Raw genomic sequence first — 26,929 nt, forward strand, 5'->3', positions numbered from 1 at the left:
TGCCCAGGGACTTCAAAGAAAAACTTATACAAAATACATCCTCTTATAAAATGCTTTGTTTATAAATCCCAGTTACAATTACTAATGTAATTTTAGGTTGACTTTTTAGATTACATTAGATTTAATTTTAGATTATATTACTATTTCTTTGACTGTTTTTTGTCTGTACTACTGTAACGGTGATTTTTTTTTTTATGTAAACTTCACTCCTGAAATAAGCAATCTGAACATAGCACATAATCTAGCCTTCTTTCACATGATGATACTTTCTTATTTGGATCTTTTCAATTGAGTGCCTTCTCCATCACTGCCGGAGCTTACTGTTTTGAGGAAAGAGGAATGTATTACAGTAAGCGGTGTGGCTTTACTGGCTTGCAAACATTGTTCAACCTTGTGAAGCAAGATCAGGCTCTCTAATGTAAAATGCATTACTGCTAACGCTGGGAGATTCAATTATAATCTTTCTCCTGAGAAAGTGATGGGAAAAAGTAAACTGTTGAAAGTTTGAAAGAATTTCCATTTTGCGACTTGCAATATTTTCTGTAGCCCCGTGGTTTTTTTCCTGCCTGTCCCTCCTCCTGACCTGTGTTTAACCGCGTGGTAGGCAGGTCACTGGACTGTCCACATGTGCATGAGACATACGTGGTTTAGCCTCAGACGGCAACAAAGAACCACGTGTCGCTCGCTCGTGCCTTCCAAACACAGGAAGAATCATAAGAAAAGGCAAGACTCTTGGGTTGAGACAAAGGCAGTTTAATAGAACAGCAAAGGGAACAGGCAAACACCACCACCACCACCACCACCACCACCACGGACAGGGGAATATACAAACGCGATTACGGAACCGCCGCTCCCCCCGCCGCTCGCCGGCCAGACCCGGGCCGCCCCAGCCCGCTTTTAAGCAGCAACTTCCTGCCCCCTCCCCCGGCAGCTCAGGGTGGGCGTGGCTCACATGGCATGGAATACCAGGAAAAGTTAACCCTATCCCCACCGGAACCAGGACATTATCCACCCCTTATTCCATACCATCTATGCCATGCCCAGCAGGTTCCAATGAATTGCCACCACTTTCCCCTGATATATATATATATATACACACATATAATACCCTTAGTTTATGGGTCATCCCTCCAAAGTGTCCGTTGAGTTCTTTTAATCCACGGCTTTGGGCTCCATCTGTTAGAACAGTCTCTCAGGGCAGGTGAGATGCTGGGTGGTGCTGGTCTGTTGCATGCTGTATTTTTCGGAGCTTGTGACTGGTGCACCTGGTGTGGCTCATGCACGCAGTCTGTAGGCTGAAGATGTAGATCTTGAGGAAACTGCTGGGCGCCGGCTGCTGAGATCAGTTCTTATCCCATCACCCCTGTGCCTTACTTGTAGTACAACTGATAGCAATGAGGACATACAGTGACAGTGTTACTTAGCAATTAACAGCACACAATCTGATTCATTGGCTATTCTCGCCCAAAATCAGATCTCCATGAGGTACACATCGGACTTCCCCATCCTTCCGCATCACCCACCAAGTGCACCCAGGTCCTTGGGCAAAAGCAATCCCACGGATGGGTTTGCCTTTGCCTGAGGCAGGACTAACCCAGACTGTCTTCCCTAGCATATTCTTCATGTGCACTACGGGGACTTTATCCCCTTCTACAGTACGTGGAAGTTTTGATTGGGCAGGGCCAGCCCGATTGTTAGATCCCCTGGTGTTAACTAGCCAGGTAGCTTTTGCTAAATGCGTATCCCAGTGTTTGAAAGTCCCACCACCCATTGCTCTCAGTGTAGTTTTTAACAGTCCATTGTATCGTTCTATCTTCCCAGAGGCTGGGGCGTGATAGGGGATGTGATACACCCACTCGATACCATGCTCTTTGGCCCAGGTGTCTATGAGGCTGTTTCGGAAATGAGTCCCATTGTCCGACTCAATTCTCTCTGGGGTACCATGTCGCCACAGGACTTGCTTTTCAAGGCCCAGGATAGTGTTCCGGGCAGTGGCATGGGGCACAGGGTATGTTTCCAGCCATCCAGTGGTTGCTTCCACCATTGTGAGCACATAGCGCTTGCCTTGACGGGTTTGTGGCAGCGTGATATAATCAATCTGCCAGGCCTCCCCATATTTGTATTTCAGCCATCGCCCTCCATACCAAAGAGGCTTCAAACGCTTGGCTTGTTTGATCGCAGCGCATGTCTCACATTCATGGATGACCTGTGCAATAGTGTCCATGGTCAAGTCCACCCCTCGGTCACGAGCCCATCTATATGTCGCATCTCTCCCTTGATGGCCTGAGGAGTCATGGGCCCACCGAGCTATGAATAGTTCACCCTTATGTTGCCAGTCCAGATCCACCTGAGCCACTTCAATCCTAGCGGCCCGATCCACCTGCTGGTTGTTCTGATGTTCCTCCGTGGCCCGATTCTTTGGTACGTGGGCATCTACATGGCGTACTTTCACAACCAGATTCTCTATCCGGGCAGCAATATCTTGCCATAGGTCAGCAGCCCAGATGGGTTTGCCTCTGCGCTGCCAGTTGCCCTGCTTCCACTGCTGTAACCATCCCCACAGAGCATTTGCCACCATCCATGAGTCAGTGTAGAGATAAAGTACTGGCCATTTTTCTCGCTCAGCAATGTCCAAAGCTAGCTGAATAGCCTTCACCTCTGCAAACTGGCTCGATTCACCCTGTCCCTCACTGGCTTCTGCAACCCGTCGTGTAGGACTCCACACAGCAGCCTTCCACTTTCGATGCTTTCCCACAATACGGCAGGACCCATCAGTGAACAGGGCATATTTCTTCTCATTTTCTGGCAGTTTATTATATGGTGGGGCCTCTTCTGCACGTGTCACCTCCTCCTCTGGTGACATTCCGAAATCCTTGCCTTCTGGCCAGTCCATGATCACTTCCAGAATTCCCGGGCGACTGGGGTTTCCCATTCGAGTTCGCTGCGTGATCAGTGCAATCCACTTACTCCATGTAGCATCAGTTGCATGATGTGTGGTGGGGACCCTTTCTTTGAACATCCAACCCAGCACCGGCAGTCGAGGTGCTAAGAGGAGCTGTGCTTCTGTACCAACCACTTCCGAAGCAGCTCGAACCCCTTCATATGCTGCCAATATCTCTTTTTCTGTTGGAGTGTAGCGGGCTTCGGATCCTCTGTATCCACGACTCCAAAACCCTAGGGGTCGACCTCGAGTCTCCCCTGGTGCTTTCTGCCAGAGGCTCCAGGTAGGGCCGTTCTCCCCGGCTGCGGTGTAGAGCACATTTTTAACATCTTGTCCTGCCCGGACTGGCCCCAGGGCCACTGCATGGACTATTTCCTGTTTGATTTGTTCAAAAGCTTGTCGTTGCTCAGGACCCCATTTAAAATCATTCTTCTTCCGGGTTACTTGATACAGAGGGCTTACAATTTGACTGTAATCTGGGATATGCATTCTCCAAAAACCCACAATACCTAAGAAAGCCTGTGTTTCCTTTTTACTAGTTGGTGGAGACATAGCTGCTATTTTGTTGATCACATCCATTGGAATCTGACGGCGTCCATCTTGCCATTTTATTCCTAAAAACTGGATCTCCTGCGCAGGTCCCTTGACCTTACTTCGCTTTATAGCAAAACCAGCGTTCAGAAGGATTTGGACTATTTTACTCCCTTTCTCAAAAACTTCTTCTGCTGTGTTTCCCCATACAATGATGTCATCAATGTACTGCAGATGTTCTGGAGCTTCACCCTGTTCCAGTGCAGTCTGGATCAGTCCATGGCAAATGGTGGGGCTGTGTTTCCACCCCTGGGGCAGTCGATTCCAGGTGTATTGGATGCCCCTCCAAGTGAAAGCAAACTGTGGCGTGCACTCTGCTGCCAAAGGGATTGAGAAAAATGCATTCGCTATATCAATCGTGGCATACCACTTGGCTGCCTTGGACTCCAGTTCGTACTGGAGTTCTAGCATGTCCGGCACAGCAGCACTCAGCGGTGGCGTGACTTCATTCAGACCACGATAGTCTACAGTTAGCCTCCACTCTCCATTAGATTTTCGCACCGGCCATATGGGACTGTTAAAGGGTGAGCGAGTCTTGCTGATCACTCCTTGAACCTCTAGTTGACGAATCAGCTCATGGATGGGAATCAGAGAGTCTCGGTTAGTGCGATACTGCCGCCGATGCACCGTTGTGGTAGCAATCGGCACCTGTTGTTCTTTGACCCTCAACAACCCCACAACCGAAGAATCCTCTGAGAGACCAGGCAAGGCAGACAACTGTTTAACTTCCTCTGTCTCCAAAGCAGCTATGCCAAAGGCCCAGCGGTACCCTTTTGGGTCCTTAAAATACCCTCTCCTGAGGTAATCTATACCAAGGATGCATGGAGCCTCTGGGCCAGTCACAATGGGATGCTTTTGCCACTCATTCCCAGTTAGGCTCACTTCTGCCTCCAGTACAGTCAACTCTTGGGATCCCCCTGTCACCCCAGAAATACAAATGGGTTCTGCCCCTCTATAGCTTGATGGTATTAAAGTACACTGCGCACCCGTGTCCACTAGAGCCTTATACTCCTGTGGGTCTGATGTGCCAGGCCATCGAATCCACACCGTCCAATAAACCCGGTTATCCCTTTCCTCCACCTGGCCGGAGGCAGGGCCCCCCTAATACTGGTCATAGTATCCATTACTCACTTCTTGCATAAATGACTTGGAAGTTCCTTCAAGAGGATCAGAAGCAAGATCAAGCCTTCTGCTTTGTCTGGGGAACGGCCCACTGGAAACTGGGGCGGCACTTTTCCTGGAGGGATCCCCTTTTGTGGTTGTCCTTCCTTGCAACTCCTGTACCCGTGTCCGCAGGATCGAAGTAGGTTGTCCGTCCCACTTCCTCATGTCCTCTCCGTGGTCCCGCAGGTAGAACCACAGGGTGCCTCGTGGTGTGTACCCTCTGTACTCTCTCTCTTGAGTGGGGAAATGCCTGCTTCTAATAGCTGAGATGCTGGCCCGTGCAGGTGGGGAGTAGGACATATTCTCTTCAAGTTGCTGGACCTTCCGCGACAGTTTCTCCACAGCTGAGACAAGGGGGGAAGAGAGACTTTCTTCATATCGCCGGAGCCGGCCAGCTACCTCATCCACCGTTGGTCCCTCTTCACCTTTCCATTCCATTACTGCCAGGGAGTTGGCATATGACGATGGTGCGCTCCGTACAAACTTCCGCCACATGGGCCTTGTGCATCGCACCTCATCAGGGTCTGTGGGTAAGTCTGCATTGTCCAAGTCATAATAAATCATCTCCCGCACGGCTAATTCTCTCAGGTACTGGATACCTCTTTCCATGGTAGTCCACTTGCTTGGCTGACATACAACATCCTCGCTGAAGGGGTACCTCTCCCTCACGCCTAACAGGAGTCGTTTCCAGAGGCTGAGGGCTTGGGTCTTTTTCCCGATCGCCTTGTCAATGCCGCCTTCCCTAGACAGGGATCCCAGCTGCCTGGCCTCCCTACCCTCTAATTCCAGGCTACTGGCCCCATTATCCCAGCACCGGAGCAGCCAGGTGACAATGTGCTCGCCTGAAAGTCGGCTAAAATCTTTTCGCATATCCCGCAGCTCACTCAAGGATAGGGATCGAGTAATTATCTCTGGTTCTGCCTCTTCCTCCTGCTCTCGTGATGGCCCTGGTTCATCATCATCTCTTACTAAGCGAACTGATTTCTTTGTGTACTTCTTCTTCTGTATGGGGGCAACTGATACTGGCATGGGTTGGTTCCCTGGTTCAGTGGCAGTGGCTACCACGGGGGTTGCAGTAGCCGCAGTGTCTGTCGCAAGGATTGCAGTAGCCGCAGTGTCCGTCGCAAGGATTGCAGCAGCCGCAGGGGCCGCCGCAGGGGCTGCAGCAGCCGCAGGGGCCGCCGCAGGGGCTGCAGCAGGGGCTGCAGCAGCCGCAGGGGCCGCCGCAGGGGCCGCCGCAGGTCTGGTTTCCATCTCTTCCCCTTGAGGGTGCTGCATAATTCTGAGCAGTGCCTGGTAGATACTGGCCAGGGCCCAGCACAGCGCGGTGAGTTGTGCCTCTCTAGAATAGCCACAGCATTTTCCCTTCAAATATTCTACCACTTTATCAGGGTCCTGTAATTGTTCAGGGGTGAAGTCCCAGACCATTGGAGGTGAGTAGTTCTCTAGGTACCTGCCCATGCTCTCCCACATGCCATGCCACCCCTGACTATCCAGCCTCGGAGCAGATCTCCGGGTGGTAGTCTTAAATAGTCGCTTAACCCTAAACAAGACCTGGAACGTATTCAGGAGACATAGCACTACGAACACGCTAGTTTGAGTATCCCAAGGATATTCAAAATTCTCAAAAGCTGTCATACCTGACCCGAAGGAGAAAAGGGAGGCAAAAGGGCTGGGGAAATTATTAACAAATTCTGAGAGACGGTGTCCAATGTACGGACAGGACAGCAAAACCGCATAAACACCCCAAAATAGCCGTCTGAACAGTGATGTTATCATATCATAAACAGATATCGCACAGGACAGCAGAATGATAATCCTCATCCCTGTTCCAGACACAGTAAACAGCATCGCAGGGAGTACATAAGCCATATAGGAATTTATGTAACACAGCCATGAGAACAAACCAAGCAACATGATGACCAGTGACTACTTACCTAATAAAATAAATGCATACAAAAAAAAAACCAAAACCGTTTTTTCCACGTTCTAGTTGGATTCTGTCGTTATCTCAACCCTTCGAGCCCCACGTTGGGCGCCAAAAAGGACTGCCGTGGTTTAGCCTCAGACGGCAACAAAGAACCACGTGTCGCTCGCTCGTGCCTTCCAAACACAGGAAGAATCATAAGAAAAGGCAAGACTCTTGGGTTGAGACAAAGGCAGTTTAATAGAACAGCAAAGGGAACAGGCAAACACCACCACCACCACCACCACCACCACCACGGACAGGGGAATATACAAACGCGATTACGGAACCGCCGCTCCCCCCGCCGCTCGCCGGCCAGACCCGGGCCGCCCCAGCCCGCTTTTAAGCAGCAACTTCCTGCCCCCTCCCCCGGCAGCTCAGGGTGGGCGTGGCTCACATGGCATGGAATACCAGGAAAAGTTAACCCTATCCCCACCGGAACCAGGACACGGGTATAAAACAATGTTTCAATAATAAAGGTGCAAATGTAGATTCACAGGCAGCTTTACAGATTTTTGAGATGAAAATGTGATGAGCTTTGGTAATGCTAATGCTGAGGTGAAAAACATTTTACGTTCATCCTTCTGCTTGAGTTCGAAGCAGATCAAGTGAAACACTGGGGAGAAAAGTCAGAAACAGAACACAGGAAGGGAACTGAAGAACAAGAACTCCTAGGTTGCACCTTACAACAGGGAAACTCTGATCTGGTGGTGAACTGTCTCTCTGTCCTTGAGTTTCGCCACGTCTTTTTGGGGCAGACGAGATCTGTTAGGGGCAGTAATGAGGGCTTCCCGCCGTCCGCGTGCATGAGCTCCAGGTGGTGGAGAAGAATAGGGATGTCTGGCCAGGGGTGGCCTGGTGGAATGCCAGGATGCGTTATCTAAAGTGATTAACGGAATCAACTGATGAGCCAAGGTCTGAACCTACTGTTTAGGGCTGTTACTTGCCATCCCCTTACCTCTCTTTTGGACTCTTGGGAAGTGACCTGCTGCCTTACCCCCGTAAGAGCTGGGTATACGGTGTAAGGACAGTTTGAGTAGTGGCCAGCTGGGATTGTTAGCAACAGCCCTACTGACTTGGGCACAGGCAGCACCTTTACAAATAGTAGAAAACGCAGAGGCAGTTAACGTCAAAGAACTCCTCTGTCTGTCTTATATATTTTGGTAATGGCTTTGGCACTGAAAATAACTGAAATAATGCCACTGGAACGTCCGTTGAAGCAAGATATAGCTGTGCCTACACTAGAGCTTTTGTCAGTATGGAAATGTCAGCAAACATTATATTCAGAGCACAAATTGCAAGTATAGACCTGACAAAGTAAATTTTGAACTGTGTACTCCAGTGTAATGCTTGAAACATATTCCAAATTGGCAAGTTGCAACCAATCATGGAACAGAACCAGTGCTCCAAAAAACTGACAGAGCCAATGTTGAAATCTGAATAATTGCAACTACATTTTCATAGTAATTTAAATGGAAGAAGCATTGGCAGAAATTCATGAATAATTTACATATAAGAATTTAGCACTCTGTGGTGAATAGAAAAATAAATGGCAAATCCAATAAATAAATGATTATTCTGAATTATTTGCTCTGCTCTGATGTTTGCTAAGAAGTGTCTTTTTTGGGGCTTTTTAAAATGCTGCATTTGAACTTCTGCTTCTCAGGTAAATGCAGTCTTAAAGGAATAGCAGAAATGTACATATCTGCCAGGGAAAAAACCCAAACAACAAACCACAAACAAAACAATAAGAAGCTGTAACATAGCCTGTTTTGTGAGGGTTGCATATATAAAGACCTTCTTTGCCACACAGCAGCTGCAATTGCAAAATCTGTAGCCTTAATGAGAAGTGTTAGCTGATATATATATAGAGAGATATATATATAATGATGAGTTATATACTGCATCAGTTTTTAATTAATTATGTACAAAGTTTTAAGATTTATGGAGGAGGTAATGTCTGAAAAGAGAAATCCCTAATTCCCTAGTGTGCCTTTGGGAATGTGATATGATTTTAATAAGCAAGAAATTAATTTACACAGCACCAGTATTTGTTTCCATGTAGAATGGATATTGGGTCTGTGTAAAAAAAAAAAAGTAATAGAAATTTTTTTTTAATCTGGTTTGCCTCACACAGTACTTCAAAGAAGATAAAGAACACTAAATAGTTCTACTGGTTGAAAGGTGGTGGTTTTTAATGGGGCACTGACATTTTTGTATTTTTTGTAAATCTATTTAATCTTATTGTTTATTTAAAAATACTGAAATTCTGGTTTTGATGTATCTCTTTAGTATTACACGTTAGTTTATTGGGGTAACGCCTCATAATGCACCTTATGGACCTCTGAGAACAATTGCTTTTTGGCCCAGAAATTCTTTTGAATTTGAAAATCTGAGGGGTTTCTTGGTGGGCTTTTGTTTTTCCTCCCCCTTGCTTAAATTAAAAATAAAAATCTTCTTAATATTAAGAGATTATTTTGCTTGATCTAGAGTGAAAAATCATGTTTGGAATAACTGGTGGAGGCATAATTAAAAAAAAGAAAACAACAACAACCAAACAAAAAACCCAACAAACCAAAACAACAACCAACCAAGCAACCAACCAAAAAAAGGGTTGCTTTTACCAAAAGTACAGTGCTAGTGTTCTCTTTCTCCAGGAGCTCAGCAATACGAGCACTCATTTTGGATGCAGTATTTCTGTCGCCTATAATTAAACGCTCTCACCATTAATGAAATCTCTGTGTATCCTATGGCCTAGGAATTAAAGAATTCCCTCAAACAGTAACGTTTTCCTTTTGAGCATGTTAATTCCTTTTCCATTTTTCTCTTAACCATAACGTTGTATAACGCTATGGAATCTAATCACCATAATGTTGTATAACACTATGGAATCTAATCACTGATTTTGATATTTATTTTTTTTTTTCCTACTGATGCTATTTCGTGTTGTCTCATTTGTACTAACTGGAGAAGAACAGGTGTCTGCCTGTTAAGGGGCTGGTCCATGGTGTATAAATAATGCCTAGCTGGGAATGGGAGTAGAGCTATGATATTTGAAGTTTCTTTGGCGTATTTTCTTCCTTTCCTAATAACAATTAAATGCACAAGGTCGGGTTTCCAAACATTAGTGTCTAGTTATTGTCCATATTCAACATTTGGATGCTCATGTTGGTACTACTGAAATTTAAATATCCTTATTTAATCCTAAATACCAATTTGAGCATCCCTGTCTAACATTTTCAACACTTTATGTATGTGCTTGCCCTTGAGATGAACTTTCTCAGGTATTTTGTGGCTCTGCCTGATTTCTGTAGGTCACAGTATGCATTTTGAACAAATGAATTTTCAATACTCGTAGCCAAAATCCATTTCAGTGCAAATAAAAAACTGATGGCTTCTGTACAAGGAGACAATGAAATAAATTTAACATGCCTCTGTCTACGAAAAGCTTTGCTGCTTCTGAGAGTGACAGTCTTTGTAACACTGTCTATTGTTGAATGGTGCTTTCAGGTGGTAGTTAACTTTCTGAGCCTATTTTCTAAGTGCCGATCAGCTCTCCTTGCAGTTCTGGATTTTTTTTCCCAAGGAAGCGTTGATGCTTGTGTCAAAATGCCTGCTGTTCTGGGGTGCGTGCAACTTGTAGTGTGCTGGTTCAGCCCCATTATGTATGAATGGTGCCCTACGGACCTGTGGCAGGTCCCTGCGGTTGAGAGAGCTGGCCTGAGATCTTGCGCTGGCTCTGGAACTGACTGCTTGTGTCACCTCAAATAAGCGATTTATAGTTACAGAACCTGGAACTCCCAATATGTTGTTGGGATAGAAGTTGGTCTATTTTCCACAATTATAACGGAAGATATTCTAGATGCTTCAAAAGAAAAAGAGAGAAATGCGGAGTCTCCTTCTGGACCAGCAAGTGAATGTAATAGTAAAATAACGTTTACTCGCCTGGTGTTTGTAAAAGCTGGAGAGGAACGTAGAATAGGGAGACAACTCTGGAAAGGTAATTAAATTGAGCAGTATAATTTATTGTCAGTTACTGTATAGGGGCCTTCTATGGAAAGATAGTGTCAGCAGAAGAGCTGACAGAAGGCAGGCATGTAAATTGTAAGTCACTGGAAGAGAAACACTTCCTTGAAGAACTGAGCATGTTCATCCCTGGTGCTTGTTCAGTCACGCGCTCTCAAGATGGGAGCTGTGCGGAGAAGGCTACAGACTGAGTATACAAAAAATATAAAAGGGCTGGTCTGCAAAGATGTGGGTGAATGTAAAGAGTCTACATTTTATTTCTTGCTTGTTTGTTGTGATTGGCTAGTTAACCAAATTTCACCAAGCCAGGGCTGCTGGGCTCTGATTCCTCCTGCAAGGAAATGTTCTCATATATTGGGATTGGGATACATCTAAGGTGACTGTTCTATGTGTAGGAAATGGATAGTAGGGCTGTGTTGTTTATGCCAGTTCAGAACTCGTCTCTCTGTCTGTAATTTAGTTTTCTGTGAAAGCTTCCATGGTGAAGTCTGTATTAATTCTAGACTGGTTTCTGGCAGAACTACAAAACATTAACGGACATCTCTCAGGTTTGTAATGAAATCTGGTTTTGTTTAGCCTTCAGCTTTGCAAGGAAATGTTAATAAAGAGGTTTTCAAAACAGGGGGCTTGGAGGCGATGATTAAGAATTTGCATTCCTATACCAGTATGAGACGAACAACTTCAAAGTATGATGGTAACACCGCACCTATATCACTCTACAGTGAAATACAATAGTAGGCATTGCCTAGACAATAATGTCTCATCAGTTTCAAGACAGCAAGAGTTTATAATAATAGAGTATTTATGCAAAACAGCAAGGGGAGAGAGAAGGAGAGGGAGGGAATGGAAGTTGTCTATCAGGCTGAATACACAAAGCCTTTGGTACTTTAAAACTAATTTTATTTTTAGTTAATATTCATTGATGCAAGTTCTAGTCTATTGTTAAGTGATTCTAGTGAATAATTACATCTATCACTTTGAAATGTTTGACACAAGTGTGGAGTTGTAAAACCAGTCTTTTGTACTGGAATCATCACCAAAGTTGCACTGTAGAAACCGTGTTGACACCACAGTTTGGTCGCATTCTCAGAGTCCGCAGGGCGCTCGGCGTGTTCTCGGCGTTGCTTCTGTGCCTTGTATTTACAGGCATTATGTAGCCATTCTCCTTTTCTCGGGAACGGTAACAAAGTGGTATGGCATTTCTGTATCCTCATTTCCCCGGAATCTGTCAGTTTTTGAATGTGACCCATCTGTTGATGAGTGAACGGCAACTGTTTATTCCAGAATAAAGCATGTGCTAAAATGCAAACATACAGCCTACAGAAGCACTGAGCTAAGTTTAATTAGCTGTGGAGTTCATTTAAACTTCAAACTACTGAGTTAACTCGCTAGTCAGTGCAGTTTAGAATATATTTCTTGCTAGATGTCTGCTAGACAGGAGAGCTGATGATATTATATTTGTTGCTAGGTGATGAATCCTGATAACCTTTCTGTTCCTAAATCTATAGATGTCTCATATGCACTCTCTGATACAGCACAATTCTTTATTTACACCTCAGTTCCTGGATAGAATTACTACAAAGTTGCTAAGCAGCCATGTGTATAAATACATAACTTTGCATCACTTGAAAACTTGAAAACTTCTGGCAAATCACATTTACCAAATGAATTCTCAATTTGTCATGATCGTAGCCATTAGCAAAGTGCCACACAAATGAGGTTTATCGGCATACAGAAGGATATGGTGCTTTATTTGTTGCAAGATAGGGCTTTGGAAGGGGAGGTGAGCTGGAAAAATGCACAGATTTAGCGGGTTGTTTGTGATTTTTTTTTTTTTTAATGTGTTTATAACCAGAAGCAAAGTAAAGATTGACTGATTATTACCTTATCTCTTTAAACTTCATAAGCATTGCAATCATTACGGTTATTCTAATGTGAAAGAAGAGAGACAGATATTCAAACAGATACATTGAAGTTTCTGCATTCTAATACTGCAAAGTCAGGTGACAGCGCAGGAAACCTCTATCGCCAATCCTCAGGGCAGTCACCAGAGCATTTGCAATTAATGGTTCCTAACCAAGTCTAAGGAAAGAGAGGGGAAAATGAGAAATCATGCTTTTTTTCATCTATTTGACTTGGGAAAATGAAAGCATATGTTAGATTTTAAAAAATAAATGAAATGAGTGGATGTAGATCTGCCACTGAATGACTGGCAAATTTTTTTTGTGTTGGCAACTATGATGGTACATGGAATTCACATAGATTAATAAATTACAGTTATTCCTAAATCTAAGAGAGTACTTGGTAATAACACTTTAGTTATATATTGATTAGCAAGTCAGTATTGTGATTACTGTGTAGTAGGGCAGCATCTTGTCTGGTCTGTCTCCAGTGTGATCATCATAGGAAAATAAATTACACTAATAAGAAATAATATAAAACATTTTTTTAAAAAAATCATTTTCTTTCTTTAAGATAAAAGTATGTGTGTATATACATAAATATTATTCACTAGGGGTATTCTGATGTCCTTAATCCTCCACACTCGAGATGTTCTGTTTTCATTTTTTGTGTAATGTTTTTTTCCACAAACAGCCACGTTGTGGGTGTTCATCTCTGGGATGCTGGCTCGGATAGCTTTTCATTGCGCCCTTTTGTTGACTACGGAGTTTAATATAAGGAAAAAATCTATTCGTTGGCCACAGCTTTCTGCAGAAACTGTCAGTTATTGGCCTGATCCATATTCCTGAAGCTGACAAAAAGGCCTGGAATCAAACACTGCATTGATCCATCACATGGCGCTACCAACCATAGCGTATATTTGAAACGTAGATTGTGTTAAGTGATTGACACAGCTTTTCATTATTGTTTCATATGCAATGCTGCTTGTTTAAATGTGAGCACGTGTAGCAATGCCAGCTGTTATAGTAGTAAACATGAATAGCAGTGTCACCTGGCTTGTCAAATAATAACTATTGGGCTGTACATGTTACCTCTTATGGCTTTTTGTTTGTTTGCGGTTTTTTGGGGTGTGTGTGTTGTTGTTTCTTATTTATTAAAGACAGGCAGAAACTTCAGTAGCCTGATGTTCTTTCCTTGCTTTATCTATGTAAACAAATTTCAGGTTGCTTATAAATGATCCTGACTGACAATATACTTTCCCTCAGGTCAATTCTTTTGTGAAAGATGCCAAAGCCTGTCTGTCTTTAAAGTATAAAAGCCTGTGTTTGATGTGAATAGAAACCGTTCCGGGAATGACTGTGCAGACCAAGATTACATGGTGCAATTTTAATTACATTGTTCTCAGCAGTGCTACTTGTCTGATCCTAGTGTGAGAGTCAAAATTCAAACCAAGGTTGTTTGGTTCTGTAACTGTTAGTCAAGTGCTGATATTGTTTGAAAGAGATGACAATAAGTTGAGCAAGTTTAAAATCCAGCAGAGTTTTGAGAGGTGGCTTTCCTCATTAATTTTAGAAGGTTTGTACTTTAGCAGGCTGCAATTAAGTGGTTGATTTTCTATGGTTTATAGAATGAATTGTGTGTTGGAATTGGCTTGATACTTGAGTAAAACAACAGCTTAACTACCAACTAATTTTGCAAATTTAAATGCCATTTAGATTTTTGAAGGCATTCTAGAAAGCTATTCATAAACTTTGTCCAAGGGCTATATTTTAATAACCCAGTTCTTATACTGAGGGCTGAAAAGGAGTGTAGGTCTGTAATTTGTGTGTGTATCGGATATGTCTGGAAAAAATCAACTTTCTACTGGTGACTCTTGGAAAAAAAATATAAAAGTTTAGGGGAACTTACTTGAGAGAACTTGGTAAAAAGCACTAAGAGAAATTGTTATTTCTCTGTCAGGTTCATTGATGGAGAAGATGAGAAGCCAAAAGATTTCCCGTGGAAACAGGGGGAACTTTGTTTCAGTTTTTCACTGGGAAAGTTGAACAATCTACGGAATAAATGGTTTGAGCAGATTTTCAGGCATGGCATTACTCATTCAGCAGCTGGGAAAATAGGCCAGCAACCTACAGTATCCATTTTGAAAGGAAAATATTACACAGTGGATTTATTACTCACTCTCATTTCCTTTTATGTATTGTAAATGATGCGTCATTCTCTATTTCTGAAACAAACTCCTACCACTGAGTGCTATTTGGAAATTAGTTGCACATGGCACAAGCTGAAAGCTTTATTCCTGGGAATGCCTTTTAAGAAAACATTATTATACATTCTTGAGAAAGACTTTTAGGATTATTATTATTCCAGAAGAAGGGCAGCTGTATGTAGATGTCTGTGTATTTGGGGTTTTTTTTAATCATTTCCTAGCACGTACTGACCAATAGTTTTGCTTTTTATCAGAATGTTGAGGTTAGGAAGCAGTCTATGTAACTCACTGTGAATTACAGATTAGCTGTAATTTCACACAGAGGGTAAAACCGAGGCCCAAGATTGAGAAGATGGAAGCAATATTGCCTCTGCACAGTATCCGTGAGTAATGTGTAAAAAGCACTTTGTATCGATAGCTCATTTAATGAAAAGCTCCTGCACTTTGACTTCTTGTCTCAATGTACTGCTAAAGCAAGAGAGATACATCAAGCAATATTTTTTTCTCCCACCTCTGAAAAAAAGCATGTGTACAAGGGTGCAAGTGGCTGCCATGGATTTGGTAAAGGACAAAAGATACTCTTTTAGAATAGTAATTTCTTTTTCCATCTTCAAATCACTGAGTTATTTGTGCTTCCCACTGAAGGAGCGAACAAAGCATCCATTTCTCCAGTGAGGGCTGATATTTCGTTTCTGTCATTTAGTAAGCTTTCTCACTAATGGCCCAAACTTCAGGCAAACGTAAATGTGTGCATAATTTAGTGAATCTTCTGTTCATCTAATAGTATATCGTAATTTCAATTAAATTAAGATTTGTGGAAAACTGGTCTTAGTTGAGCATCGACAGAAGCTTGTGCCGCTAAAAAAATGGAAAAAAAATATAAAAGGAAACAAGAAGTTATGACAGATCACATTAAGAAATGACAGATCACTGTAATTATAACAAACCGACCTTGAAGACAAACAGTTTTAATTGTGAACTTGAGGGAAAGAATCCCCATGACCTGCGGCTAATTGTCTAGTTAACTGAAAACCCTTACTAAATAAATTTGTGGCTTTGGAGACATTTTAAAAACATGCTGGCGTAAATAAGGTACTTTCTGTGCCCGTTGCACTGTAGTTATTTCCTGTGAGTGATTGCTTGTTGTTACTTTTTGACATCTGCTGGCAGCAATTTATTTACATAGTTAAATCTCCTGGGACACTGTTTCTTCTGCTGAACACAACCTCAACTGATTGGTTTTCAATAAATTACATATATCAAGAAATTTGGTTTGGGTAGCACTTAGGGTGACTGCTCAAAGATCAGATGTGTGCTTGTGCAGAAGCCAAGAAAATTCATGGTCAGTAATATACTGCCTCAGCCAGCATTCAAAGGAAATTATCCATTATATGCTGCTGGAATTCTTGTACAAACTCAGACTTCTGTCCCATCTTCCTCCACTATAGGATACAATTAATTTCATATCGACAGACTTCTCAGAGCAATTTGCAGAGCCACAACTTATTGAATACATTTGAGTGTCTTTGATTCTGTCTGCTTGTCTTGGGCTCAGCCAGTGAAGATTTTGTAAGAATTGAAAGTTGATTTCATCTTATGTTCTCCTGGGGCTCTTAGCAGAATATTATGTAAATCTGCTAAAATGGAATAATATTGATCATTTGCATTGCAATGGGAAACGCTTTCATTGAAACTAACTAAGTTAAAGAGTCTTTTCTACATATTGCTTCTGGGTTTGGGGTCATTTGAACTGTTCAGAATCAATGCAGTTTTAATAGTGAAATGTCATTTTCCTCCACAGATGTGACAGTGCCTTTGAGACTGTAGCTCCACAAATGCAGTGGCATTTACATTTTACAGTGCATGCAGTGCATTTACAAAGAGACAACAGCTCCATTTAAACTGAACTATGTGTTGTGCTCAGAAGATCAGTGACTGTGATGTAACACCTGAAGTTTTGAATTTTTTTTTCTTCAGACACACTCACTGACATCATATTTTAGTTGAAATAACTTTTCTCTAGGGCTTAGAGCAGAAGCTACAGTATTACCGTGCCTTATAATGCAGTCACTGACCCAGGAGATCAGTCAATAACATGTCTACATTGTAATGAATAAGTCAAGATAACTTCCAGCTGAGAACAACTCATTACAACTCCCTTCTACTTGATTAGATTTTTTTTGCCCTAAATGAGACAACAGGCAGCAAAAGGCTGCGTGAAGGTATCATGTAATGTGAGCTGGTGAAGCCTCCTGGGGGGAAGAGGGGATGCCTTCAGTTTTCATTGTGGTGTTTGTATTTTCCAGTAATTTCAAGCAACCAGAGGCCGCTGATGGAGCCCTGTTGGTAGAATAAATTTGCTGAAGAACACAAGATGCTAGTGAGGGAAATTTCTTTGTAGGAGTAAGGAAAGAGGGAGCATGGGTGGAAAAAGGCAAGAAGATGCAGCACATGTGCTGAAAAAATCAAGAATCCTTGAGTTTGGAGCTGACAGGAGCCATTTTGCTCACGTAGCACTCTGTGCTCTGTGAAAATCCTCCCTGGAATCCCAAACAACCACCCCAGTGCTGCAGGGCTAATACGTTTTGCTTCAGAGCTGGGCTGATAGAAGTTCTGATGCTTCTGGTGTTAGGGCAGGGTTGTTCAGCTCTAGCTCAGGGTACTTGATACCATACTCCTGTCTAGCCAAGTGGTGTTGCAGTGTGCTAGAAGAGAGGCAGAGAGCTTGGTGAGATGTGAAAAGATGCCAGAGTACAGTGTTAGGTATGGCAGAAGGTGAGGAGAGAGACAGAGCAGAGCATCGCTAATGTGGGTCTTCAGTCACTCATTCAGTTTTTGACTATCTGGATGCTAAATATGTCATCATTATAATTTACTTCAGGGGCACATAAAGAAATTATATAGATGCACGAGAATCATAAACACGCAGTGGGAGATGATAAGCTACTATTGCTTGTTGGATTTTTTTTTTTTTAAATCATTCTGTAGCAGTTCTGCTGCAGACCTAGAATTTAGCATTGAAGTGTGTAAAAAAAAATCTTCAAAAAAGTTTTTCATAAAAATAATTGTGTTCATTTTCTTAAATGTTCAATAAGATTTTTTATGTAAAGGAATATTTTAGTCACCCTTGAAGCTTTTCTAAGCCCCAAATCCTTATTTCTAGAGCACTTTTAGATACGAAATAATGATACCCTCATATGTTAAGGAGCAACCTGTATGACTTAACTGTTGACAGTGTCTTGTCTGGACTTCAGTCTGCCTCCAAAAGTGCCATGGGGCAGCATTGTTCTTTTTCTATTCTGCCTTCTGCTGTTCAGGTATTCTTGCAGAGAAAGGGCAGAAACAAACATGCTGTGGGCTCCCTGCCAGAACCCATGTTCCAGAGGTGATTTTGAAAGCATCTCAAAGGAAGGGAGAGAAGCTGTTTCTCCTAATTGACAATATTGTTGGCTTGGAAAGCAGGATGCCTTTTGTTTCCCAGCTACCTTTGTCATTAGCCATTGTAACAGTTTCCTCTTTTGTTCTTGGATGGATTTAGACTGTCCAGATGTGTTGGTTTCAGGTAGATTTCATCCTCTCCACAATGACAGGATAATTCATCTCTTGAAGACTCATAACACTTTGCATTTCTATTAGTTTGTGTTGGGCTGCTGTGTGACACCCCGTACGAGGGTTGGGCATTCAACAGTGCGACAAACGCTGCCACGTGGCGTGTTACCGTCTCCTTAGTTACTGGCCTGCTGTTTTCAGTCAGTGTCAGTGTTTATTGCTAACAAGAGCTTTGCTAGGTCATGGTACTTTATGAATTCTTGTATAAAGCAACAGCACTCGGAAGCATTTCTGTTTGCTTCAACCATCACTTTTCTCTCTTCTTAGCTAATGATGCTCAGCTTTGCCAGTTTCTGTCTAACTTCTGTATTTTGCTAATATTGTTGAGCAGGGAGGACTTCTTAGCAGAGCTGAGGGCTCCCTGCTAGGCTGGAAAGTTAAGTTGCCTTTGTGCAGCTGTAATGTACTTCTCTTTCATCTCTAGGCCTCTCACAGGTACAGCTTCCTATTTGTGATTTCAATGTCATCTAAAGTTATTTGTTAAAAAGGATAAGAAATAACACACAGGGCAATATTTGCTTGATGCTGTAATTCCCACTGATTTGAACAAGGCTAGGTTGTATTTACAAAAAGGATCCTAACCTTCATTGATAGAGTAATTAAGTCTGTGTGTGTGTATTTGTGCATTTTCAATGTGCAGTTTCCTCACTGAGGAGCCATTTTGTTGCGAGCTATCATTAGCTAACATGAAAATATCTGTACATAGAGACAAACAGAGTAAGGTTTTTGTGTGCTTATAGATAAATACGTATATTTAATTATTCAGAATACCTCTGTAGAGATTTTGTCAGAGAGAAAATTATGGATTCTGTATTTCTGTTCAAAACAAATTAAACTTCTGAGAATTAAACTCAGAAAAATTACTTTGGAAGAGGAATATATCAGTGTAATATATGCTTTTGAATATAAGAAATCTATTTCAGCTTGGTTTTATATAGTTTACAAGAAATCCAACTGCTAACCTTTCAATGTTTTAAAACGATATTCTTTAAAACAGCTGTGGTTCATTATCATAAGTATCACAGTTGTGTAGAAACCTCACATATGTGGCATATTATAACAGTGAGAATGGGATGCACTGAAATGATGAATCCCAGGAACCTGAGATTTCTTGCTGAGATCTGGGAACAGTAATATTTCCAATCGCAACTTCAGTTTCCCATCCTTACAGTAAGTCTTGGGATCTTGCACAACATTCCTTTTTCCAACAGGTTTGGTGATAATGAGCTCAAAGTCAGTGATTAAATCCTTGGGATGCTGCAGGTATTACTAATAATGAATATTGCTTGGTGGGCAAAAATATTCTGTACAATTTACATGTGAAGGAGCTTTCTTACAGAAAGGAGTAAAAGTCTTATATAGGAGGCTGAGAAATGAGCAGAGGGTGATGAGTGACATGTATGTTGTTTTTCATTGGGAGATGCTTGGCAGTATTTTCATTTTGCTTGCATGGAGTTTTGGAGCCTGCCTCATACCATATGGCATATTAAGCACAATAAAGATGTTCATTTGGCAGCTGGAGCATGACTAGGGACATCGAAAGAGTCATATATGCATCAATAAATGGAGAACTCTGCCTTCAAGTAAATAAACATTAGATCATTGGTTTAATTGCCTATTGAGCTCTTACAATGAGACACAATCACTAGTCATGTCTGGCGTAGCATTCCCAAAATTTTAGTTTAGGGCTATAGCTAAACAGTTACTAATTTTTCGCACTTCTGTAGCACCTTGAGCACCAAACATGAATCATTTTGTTGCAAGCGCTGTACAGACACAGGGAGAACAAGTGGTCTTTGCTCTGAAGAGCTTACAGTCTAGTTAAACTCCTTAAGCTCTAACACAAAGTGAGTGTGCGGGAGGACATGGGAGGTTTTAGTGCACGTGGCCACTCTCATCAGGCTGCAATTTGTCCAATCTGTTTTAACACAGCTGGGTAGTATGAATAATGTCAGTTAGCCATTTCGTGGCTTTCCTCGTACCCCTTCTCTGTGACAAATGCATGAACATCATAAACATCATCATACATCATAAGGATCATACGTCATCATGGTTGCCAGGCAGGAAAGTGCTATATATTGGGAGACCACCTTTTCCTTTTAGGCAGACTGGCAGATGAGTTGGTCTTCTCTCCATCAACCTTGGCAGACTCCTTAGAGCATGCACTATCCAGCCAGCTGACATAAATTTTGGTAACTATTTTTACTTTTTTGGTATCTGGGGATTGTTTAAATACTAACCTGAAAAGATCTTATTGGAAGAACTCTTTGTAATAGGATGTTTTATTTCTGAAAAGAGACATCCGTACCTTCTCCTTCAAACCTGGCGCTTTTGATCATTTCGATAGTTTTCAGTGGAACAGTCTAAGCTCTTTTCTGTTTTCTTGCATGTGTTTATCTTGTATTCAGAAGTTCTCAGTCCCATGCCTAAATTTCCTTCAGTCTTGGGAGAGAGTTGAGTGTCCAGGACTCAGCCGGGTGCATAAGCTGTGTAGTAAAACACAGTGGTTAGTTCACTGCATTTTTGTTGTTTTTCTTTTCTTGAATGAACCTCGCATATATGGGCCTAATGTAGACCTGAAATGACAGGGAAATTAATTTAATGTAGCACTTTTATGTGTTGAAAAGACTTAAAAGTGTCACTTAGTCTGTCCTCTTGGATTTGAAGCAGGATCAGGTACTGAGATTGGTCTTGGGTAGTTTTGTATTAAGCTGGTATTTTTTTAACCTTGTGTTAAAACCCTGCAATGGCAGGTACTCAGTATGTCCTCAGCACCCTCTTTTAACGGTTAGCTGGAAAGCTTTCTTTAATATCTGTCTGAACCTTCCCACAACTGATATCCACAAAACCCCGTCTAGCTTCTTGTTATACTGGTTATCACTCAGAGGACACAAGGAGTAATTACTTAATCACTCTTTATAGCTTTTACGTGGTCTTGAACACAGACTTTGCATACAAAGCAAGTTTTCTTCACCAGAGAATAAGAACTAAATATCTTGTTTGCCCTATATTTAATAGGCTATGCTTTTTTAGAGCATCAGCAATGTGTAGGTATGTTTGAGAGAGATGTTGTGCCACAGGTGAGAAATCTGCATAAACCGATGAAGCTGAAACTTCTCAGATCTCCCCTGAGTACCTGGTAGGGTAGGAAAGTGTGGTCAGTGCCAGGGCCAGCTCCCTAGGCTGTGTAGCTGCTAGTGGAGCCTGGTACAGACAGCTCAAGTACTGTAAATTTGAGGTATCTGCATTGGCTTTTCCCCAGAAGCCACATCAGTTTCAGGAAGCAAACATTCCCAGTGAGGGGTATCGTGAGAATGACTGGGAATGCAATGCAATCTCATGCGACGTTCCCCTGGTCATCCCAGTCCAAGAGGCATCACCATTCTGATAAAGTTCACATTTGCCCCTAACTTCAGATTAGGGATTCTATCTATGGCAACTATTCTCTTCAACTCCTTTTAACAATTGGATTCAGCTTCATCTCTGTTGGCCCTTGGTCCGAATAATCTTCAGTGTTCTCTATCCTTATGATCACTTCATCTACTTCCACCCACTTCTAATTTCGCTCCTACATATCAGTACTTCTCAGAGCTTTTTCATTTTCTTTCCCTCTCCTTGCTATTAACCTCATCAAATACTCTTGTTTCTGTGGTAGAATTGGGAATTGAAAGCGTCAGTGCTTTTGGATGAGATATGGTAAGAAAACAGTTTCCAACTTTTGAACAACTGCTTTTGCCCTTGTTGGAAAAAGTTGCAGGGTTCCATAAAGCAAGGTCAATGGATGAGCAAAATATAAAGGGTCTAAAAGTGTCAAATTCATAACTCCAAGGGAATATAGATCTAAGTACTACTTCTGATTCCATGTGCTGAATCTGCATGTGGTCTTTGAATTTCTGCGAAGCACGCAGATGGCAGCAATGCAGGAATCTCAAGGTCTGTGAATGCTGAGCAGCGAGGTGGGAGAAGCGTACTCCCAGCCAGCTTCACCCCTCTCTCTGAAGCACAGCACAGCCTGGCCTGGGCCTCTTTTCGAATGTGACCTGTCGTGTTTGGCTGGGTGATGCCATAGCTCTGCACTATGACATTTGTGTTTAAGTGATTACTTTATCATGGTTTTGTTAGCCTTTTCTTTTTTTTTTACTTTTTACTCCTGACATAATTAATTTCTTAGAGAGTGATGCCAAATTTTTCCAGTTGTAAGCTATTAATAGACAGTGGATCACCAGCAGTTTTTGACTATGAGAAGCACATACTTATTCAAAATAACAAAGTACCTTCCTAAGACCCTGTTAATTTGGGGTGGGGTTTTTTTGGTTGTGTTTTTTGTTGTGGGTTTTTTTTGTGTGTGTGGTTTTGGTTTTTGGGGTCGTTTTTGTTTTTGTTTTTTTTTTACAGGAGTAAGAATACATTAAAAGAGAATCTACTAATAATTCATCAAGGCTGTAATCTATACAGCAATTAGTATAGAGAATTTCAACTTCCCACGTTTGTGGTGACAGGGAAATTTTGTCTTTTTTTTTTTTTTTTGTGGGTTGATAGCTTTAGGAGATTGCAGTGAATCTGTTAAAAAGCCTGTCATATCACCAACATAAATTGCGCCGGGCGGCTTTACGCCAGGGAGGCCTTGCTAACAGAGAGCCTTCCATCAAAGTCCTACTGTGAGCGCAAGACCCTTTCTGCCAGCGGTTCCTGGCCCTGGAGAGCAGCCGGGGCTTGGGGCAGCGGGGGCACCAGCGTGGTTTGAGCAGGGTGAAATTGTTTTAAACGGCTGCTGCTTCCAAATTCTGTGTTCCCCGCCCGTCCCCCCCCGCCACTGCGGTGTCAGACTCTGCAAGCAGGGGGCTGCGACGTGACAGGCCGAGGTAGGTTTATCTGGAGGGGCTGGAGTATCTTGAGGGGAAAGAGCTTTTTGTTTCTTTCTTAGTTATAATCCCTCTTGCTTTCAGCAAAATTCAATGAAATGGCAAATGGGCTGATGCAGTTCTGGTTTCTTATCCCACTGTGAATCCAAGGATAGTTCTCCTGCCCTCAAGTAAAGCTGAGGAAATGGGAGCAGCTTTTAGTTAAAAAAATCTGTAAGCAAGCCTAAAACCTGTGCAGAAGCAGATCCTTCAGGTGCTGGCATGATTTTTATGCAAGAGACTGCGGTGACTACAGAGTTCAGGCTCCTCTCAGTAAGAGGACAGTCAGGCACAAATCCACAGGATCACAACTTCGTTCTTTTAAAAATCCCACCTGGGGCTCCTAATGCCTTTGTTGACGTACCAGGTGTGCGAGTGCTGGAGCGAGGCTGCAGGGCCCCCGTGAGGCGGGGCGGGGCTGCCTCGTGCTGGACAGAGCCGGTTCCAGCCGGTTCCGGGCAGTTCCAGGCGGTTCTGGGCGGTTCCGCAGCTGCCCCACCACAGGGCACAGCTGAGCCCCCTCAGCGACGCTGGGGGTGCCTCTGTGGAAGGGTGTTGAAGAAAGGGGCAAAACGCTGCCTGGGAGTGAGGGGGGAAAGTGTGAGAGAGCGGAGTGAACCCCAGGGGAGGAGGAGGAGGAGGAAGAAGGGGCTCCATGTGCTGGGCCAGGGATTCCCTGCAGCCCCTGAAGGACCCCAGCCAGGATCAGGCGGGGATGTCCTGAAGGAAGCTGCAGCCCTTGGAGGGGACTCAGGCAGGAGCAGGGGAAAAGCGTGAGGAGGAAGGAGCCGCAGTGAGGAGCCATTAGGTACTGAGTGTAGCCCCCAGTTCCCCATCGCTCTGTGCCGCTCGGGGAGAGGAGGCGGAGGAGCTGGGAATGAAGGAGTGAAGCTGAGCCTGGGAAAGAGCTGGGAGGAGGAAGGTGTGGTTTTAATTTTGGTTTTTTCTTACCATCCAAATTATTTTAATTGGCAATAAATAAATTTTCCCCAAGTCAGATCTGCGTTGCCCATGATGGTAGTAATTGGTAAGCGATCTCCCTGTCTTTATCTTGACCCGTGAGCTTTTTCATCTGATTTTCTCCACCCATCCTGTTGGAAGCGAGCGAGGGAGTGAGAGGGGCTGGGTGGGCGTCTGGATGCAGCCCAAGGTCAACCCACCACTGTTGATTTGGCAAATAGTGTCACACGTCTCATATTCTGTGCCTTATTCTGAATTTGGGACACTTGAGTTTTTCTGGCCTTGGTTTATTTTTAATTTAAACTTTCTCATCAATATTTATCTTAAAACTAAGTTGCGCTCAAATTCTGTAACCAGCAACGGTTCTTCCCTGTGGTGGTTCTACTCTGGGATTCAGTCCCAGTGAATGCCCAGAGAGGAAGGATCTCCATGAGGTCCTCTGGCAGCCCTGTCTTCAAGTTGGTATGTCTGGAAATAAATGCAAAACTTCCTGAAGGGGGCTTTTGTGTAACTTCCCTGGAGTTTTGTTAGGCCATCCAGTAGGAGATTCTGTGTTTTAAGACCACTTATAGATACTACATAGTCAGGAAAAGCTTAGGTATTGGCCAGGCTGTGAGAATCTGGGAATATTTTTTTTTTTCTTTAAAAACAATGACTGAATAGAACAAGTCTACACAGTGAATTTAAACAATTATGCAGAGTGCTTTATTTTCAGTAAAACTCTATTGTCTTTGATCTTTTGTAGTCTGTATCCCTGTCTGTATCCATTTCTAAAACTGTAATGCAGTATTAAAAGATCCAGTAGAAATGAAATGTAAAATCAAAATAGCGAGAGCATGCAGATAAGTGAAATTCTACAGCAGCAATAAGTCGCGGAGCAGGTAGGGAATACAGAACAGATTGCCTGCAAAATCCCTTCACATGCAAATATATTGTTCAGAGATATCAAAACCTGAAAAGTTTACTTAGCAATTAGAAGTTTGTGGTGAAGACATCCTCATGACATAGCTGGTAGTTACTCTACTAATATTTTTTTCCAGTATTTTGTGCAAAGTGAACCTAGCAGACTCAGAGAAGAAACTTGAGGCAAAGTCTCAAACCTCTGTTACTTTAGAGACATTTTTTGCTTTATGCCAGCCTTCCTAAATATTTTAAAACTTCCAGGTAAAGTGAAACAGGATTATTGACAGCTACTGTTTATTAAAAGTTCTCATATTTCTTAGTTATACTGATAATGCAGCTCATGCACTATATCCCAATCCTGGTAGTTTGTAAAAAATGTTACAGTTTGGTTTTTCTGTTGTGCAACACTTTTGCAGTTGACTGTGAAATTGGATATTTTGTAAACAACCAATTCCAGGCATAAAGATTTACTGGGTATCTGAAACCACTTTGCCAGCAGAAGAGGCTTTTGAGATCCTGGCTTACAATAAGGAGGATAACCAGGTCTCTGCTGCTACTGCCCAGTTTGTACAACTAGGTGTGCATTTTGTGCATTTGATTTGAGTGATCACAAAATGTTAATTTCCAAAGTGTTTTGTTTATCTCCTGCCTCGCCAGTTAGCATGGTCAATATCTCTTTATCCTACTGAAAGTGCATATTCATAAGATTTGTCTATGAATTATAGTCACACAAATATAAATCTTCTTTGAAAGCTTTTCCCCTTAGATTGGGAGACATTTCTTCTCGAGATCTGTAGACAAGCCAATAATGTAAAGATGTTTGAAGTCTATGTTCCAAAGTGGGTACTTATAATTGTGTGTTTTCTTTTTTTCCTCCCAGTGGAATTCAATGACTGCAAGGGGAATAGCAAATTGAACTTCGAAGTTTCTAACCCAGACTTTAAGGTGGAACGTGACGGGTCTTTAGTTGCACTAAAGAATGTATCAGAAGCTGGCAGAGCCTTGTTCGTCCATGCACGGTCTGAGCATGCTGAGGATATGGCAGAAATTTTGATTGTTGGAGCAAATGAAAAACATGGTGCATTAAAGGTAAGATAAGTACAAAGGACTAGAAGACAGTGCCAAGATGCTGCTGCTAGATATTTACGTGGACAGTTTTAATCTGTTAGAGAGATCAAAATCAGTCTTTAATCCAGATATTGCTGTAATGTTTTAGCATTTAGTTTCACTTCAAACACAATTTTTCCAGGTTTTGAAAGATGTATTACATCTTCAGGTGTAAATTCTAAACATTCATAAAGAATTGATTCAAATGAAAGAGCCCAAGTATCAAAATTGGTGGGTTATTCTAGCGTACATTATGATGGATAACCACAGTTTGGCCATAACAAAAAATGGAAAATCGTAGTCCAAATGTGTAATTCAGAATTTACAGAACCTTCACATTCACTCCAAGTCTAAGAAAGTAGGAATGAATTCTGTGCTGTGGAATTTAAATTTTCATATAAGTCTGCTTATCTGGTATTGTTATGTGTTAAACTGTATAAACATCAGCACACAAATAGCAACACATGTTTACACTCTGTCTCTATGTGCTAGTGATTTCTGTTCCACTCTGTGGAACTGAATGTCATGTCCTTTGTTTTCAACTTTTGAATTGCAGTGTAATACTAACCTCGTACTATGGCAAAAAAGTGCTTCACAAATTGATTGAATTGTTTACTTCACACCCTTGGAAGTAACAAAAGGAAGTGTGAGAT

General features: G+C 42.4%; 1 protein-coding gene across 2 annotated transcripts in view; it reads left to right on the forward strand.

The window, feature by feature from the left end:
- The window catches only part of CDH13 (cadherin 13), a 507,409-nt gene that overhangs the window by 147,760 nt on the left and 332,720 nt on the right, over positions 1 to 26,929 (forward strand). For both annotated transcript variants that reach the window (XM_054197627.1, XM_054197628.1), the window contains exon 3: positions 26,050 to 26,258. In XM_054197627.1, the coding sequence (XP_054053602.1) occupies positions 26,050 to 26,258 (209 nt within the window). The remainder of the gene's footprint in view (positions 1 to 26,049; positions 26,259 to 26,929) is intronic.

The sequence above is a fragment of the Rissa tridactyla genome, chromosome 4, assembly GCF_028500815.1.
Source record: "Rissa tridactyla isolate bRisTri1 chromosome 4, bRisTri1.patW.cur.20221130, whole genome shotgun sequence".
Taxonomy (NCBI): Eukaryota; Metazoa; Chordata; class Aves; order Charadriiformes; family Laridae; genus Rissa; species Rissa tridactyla.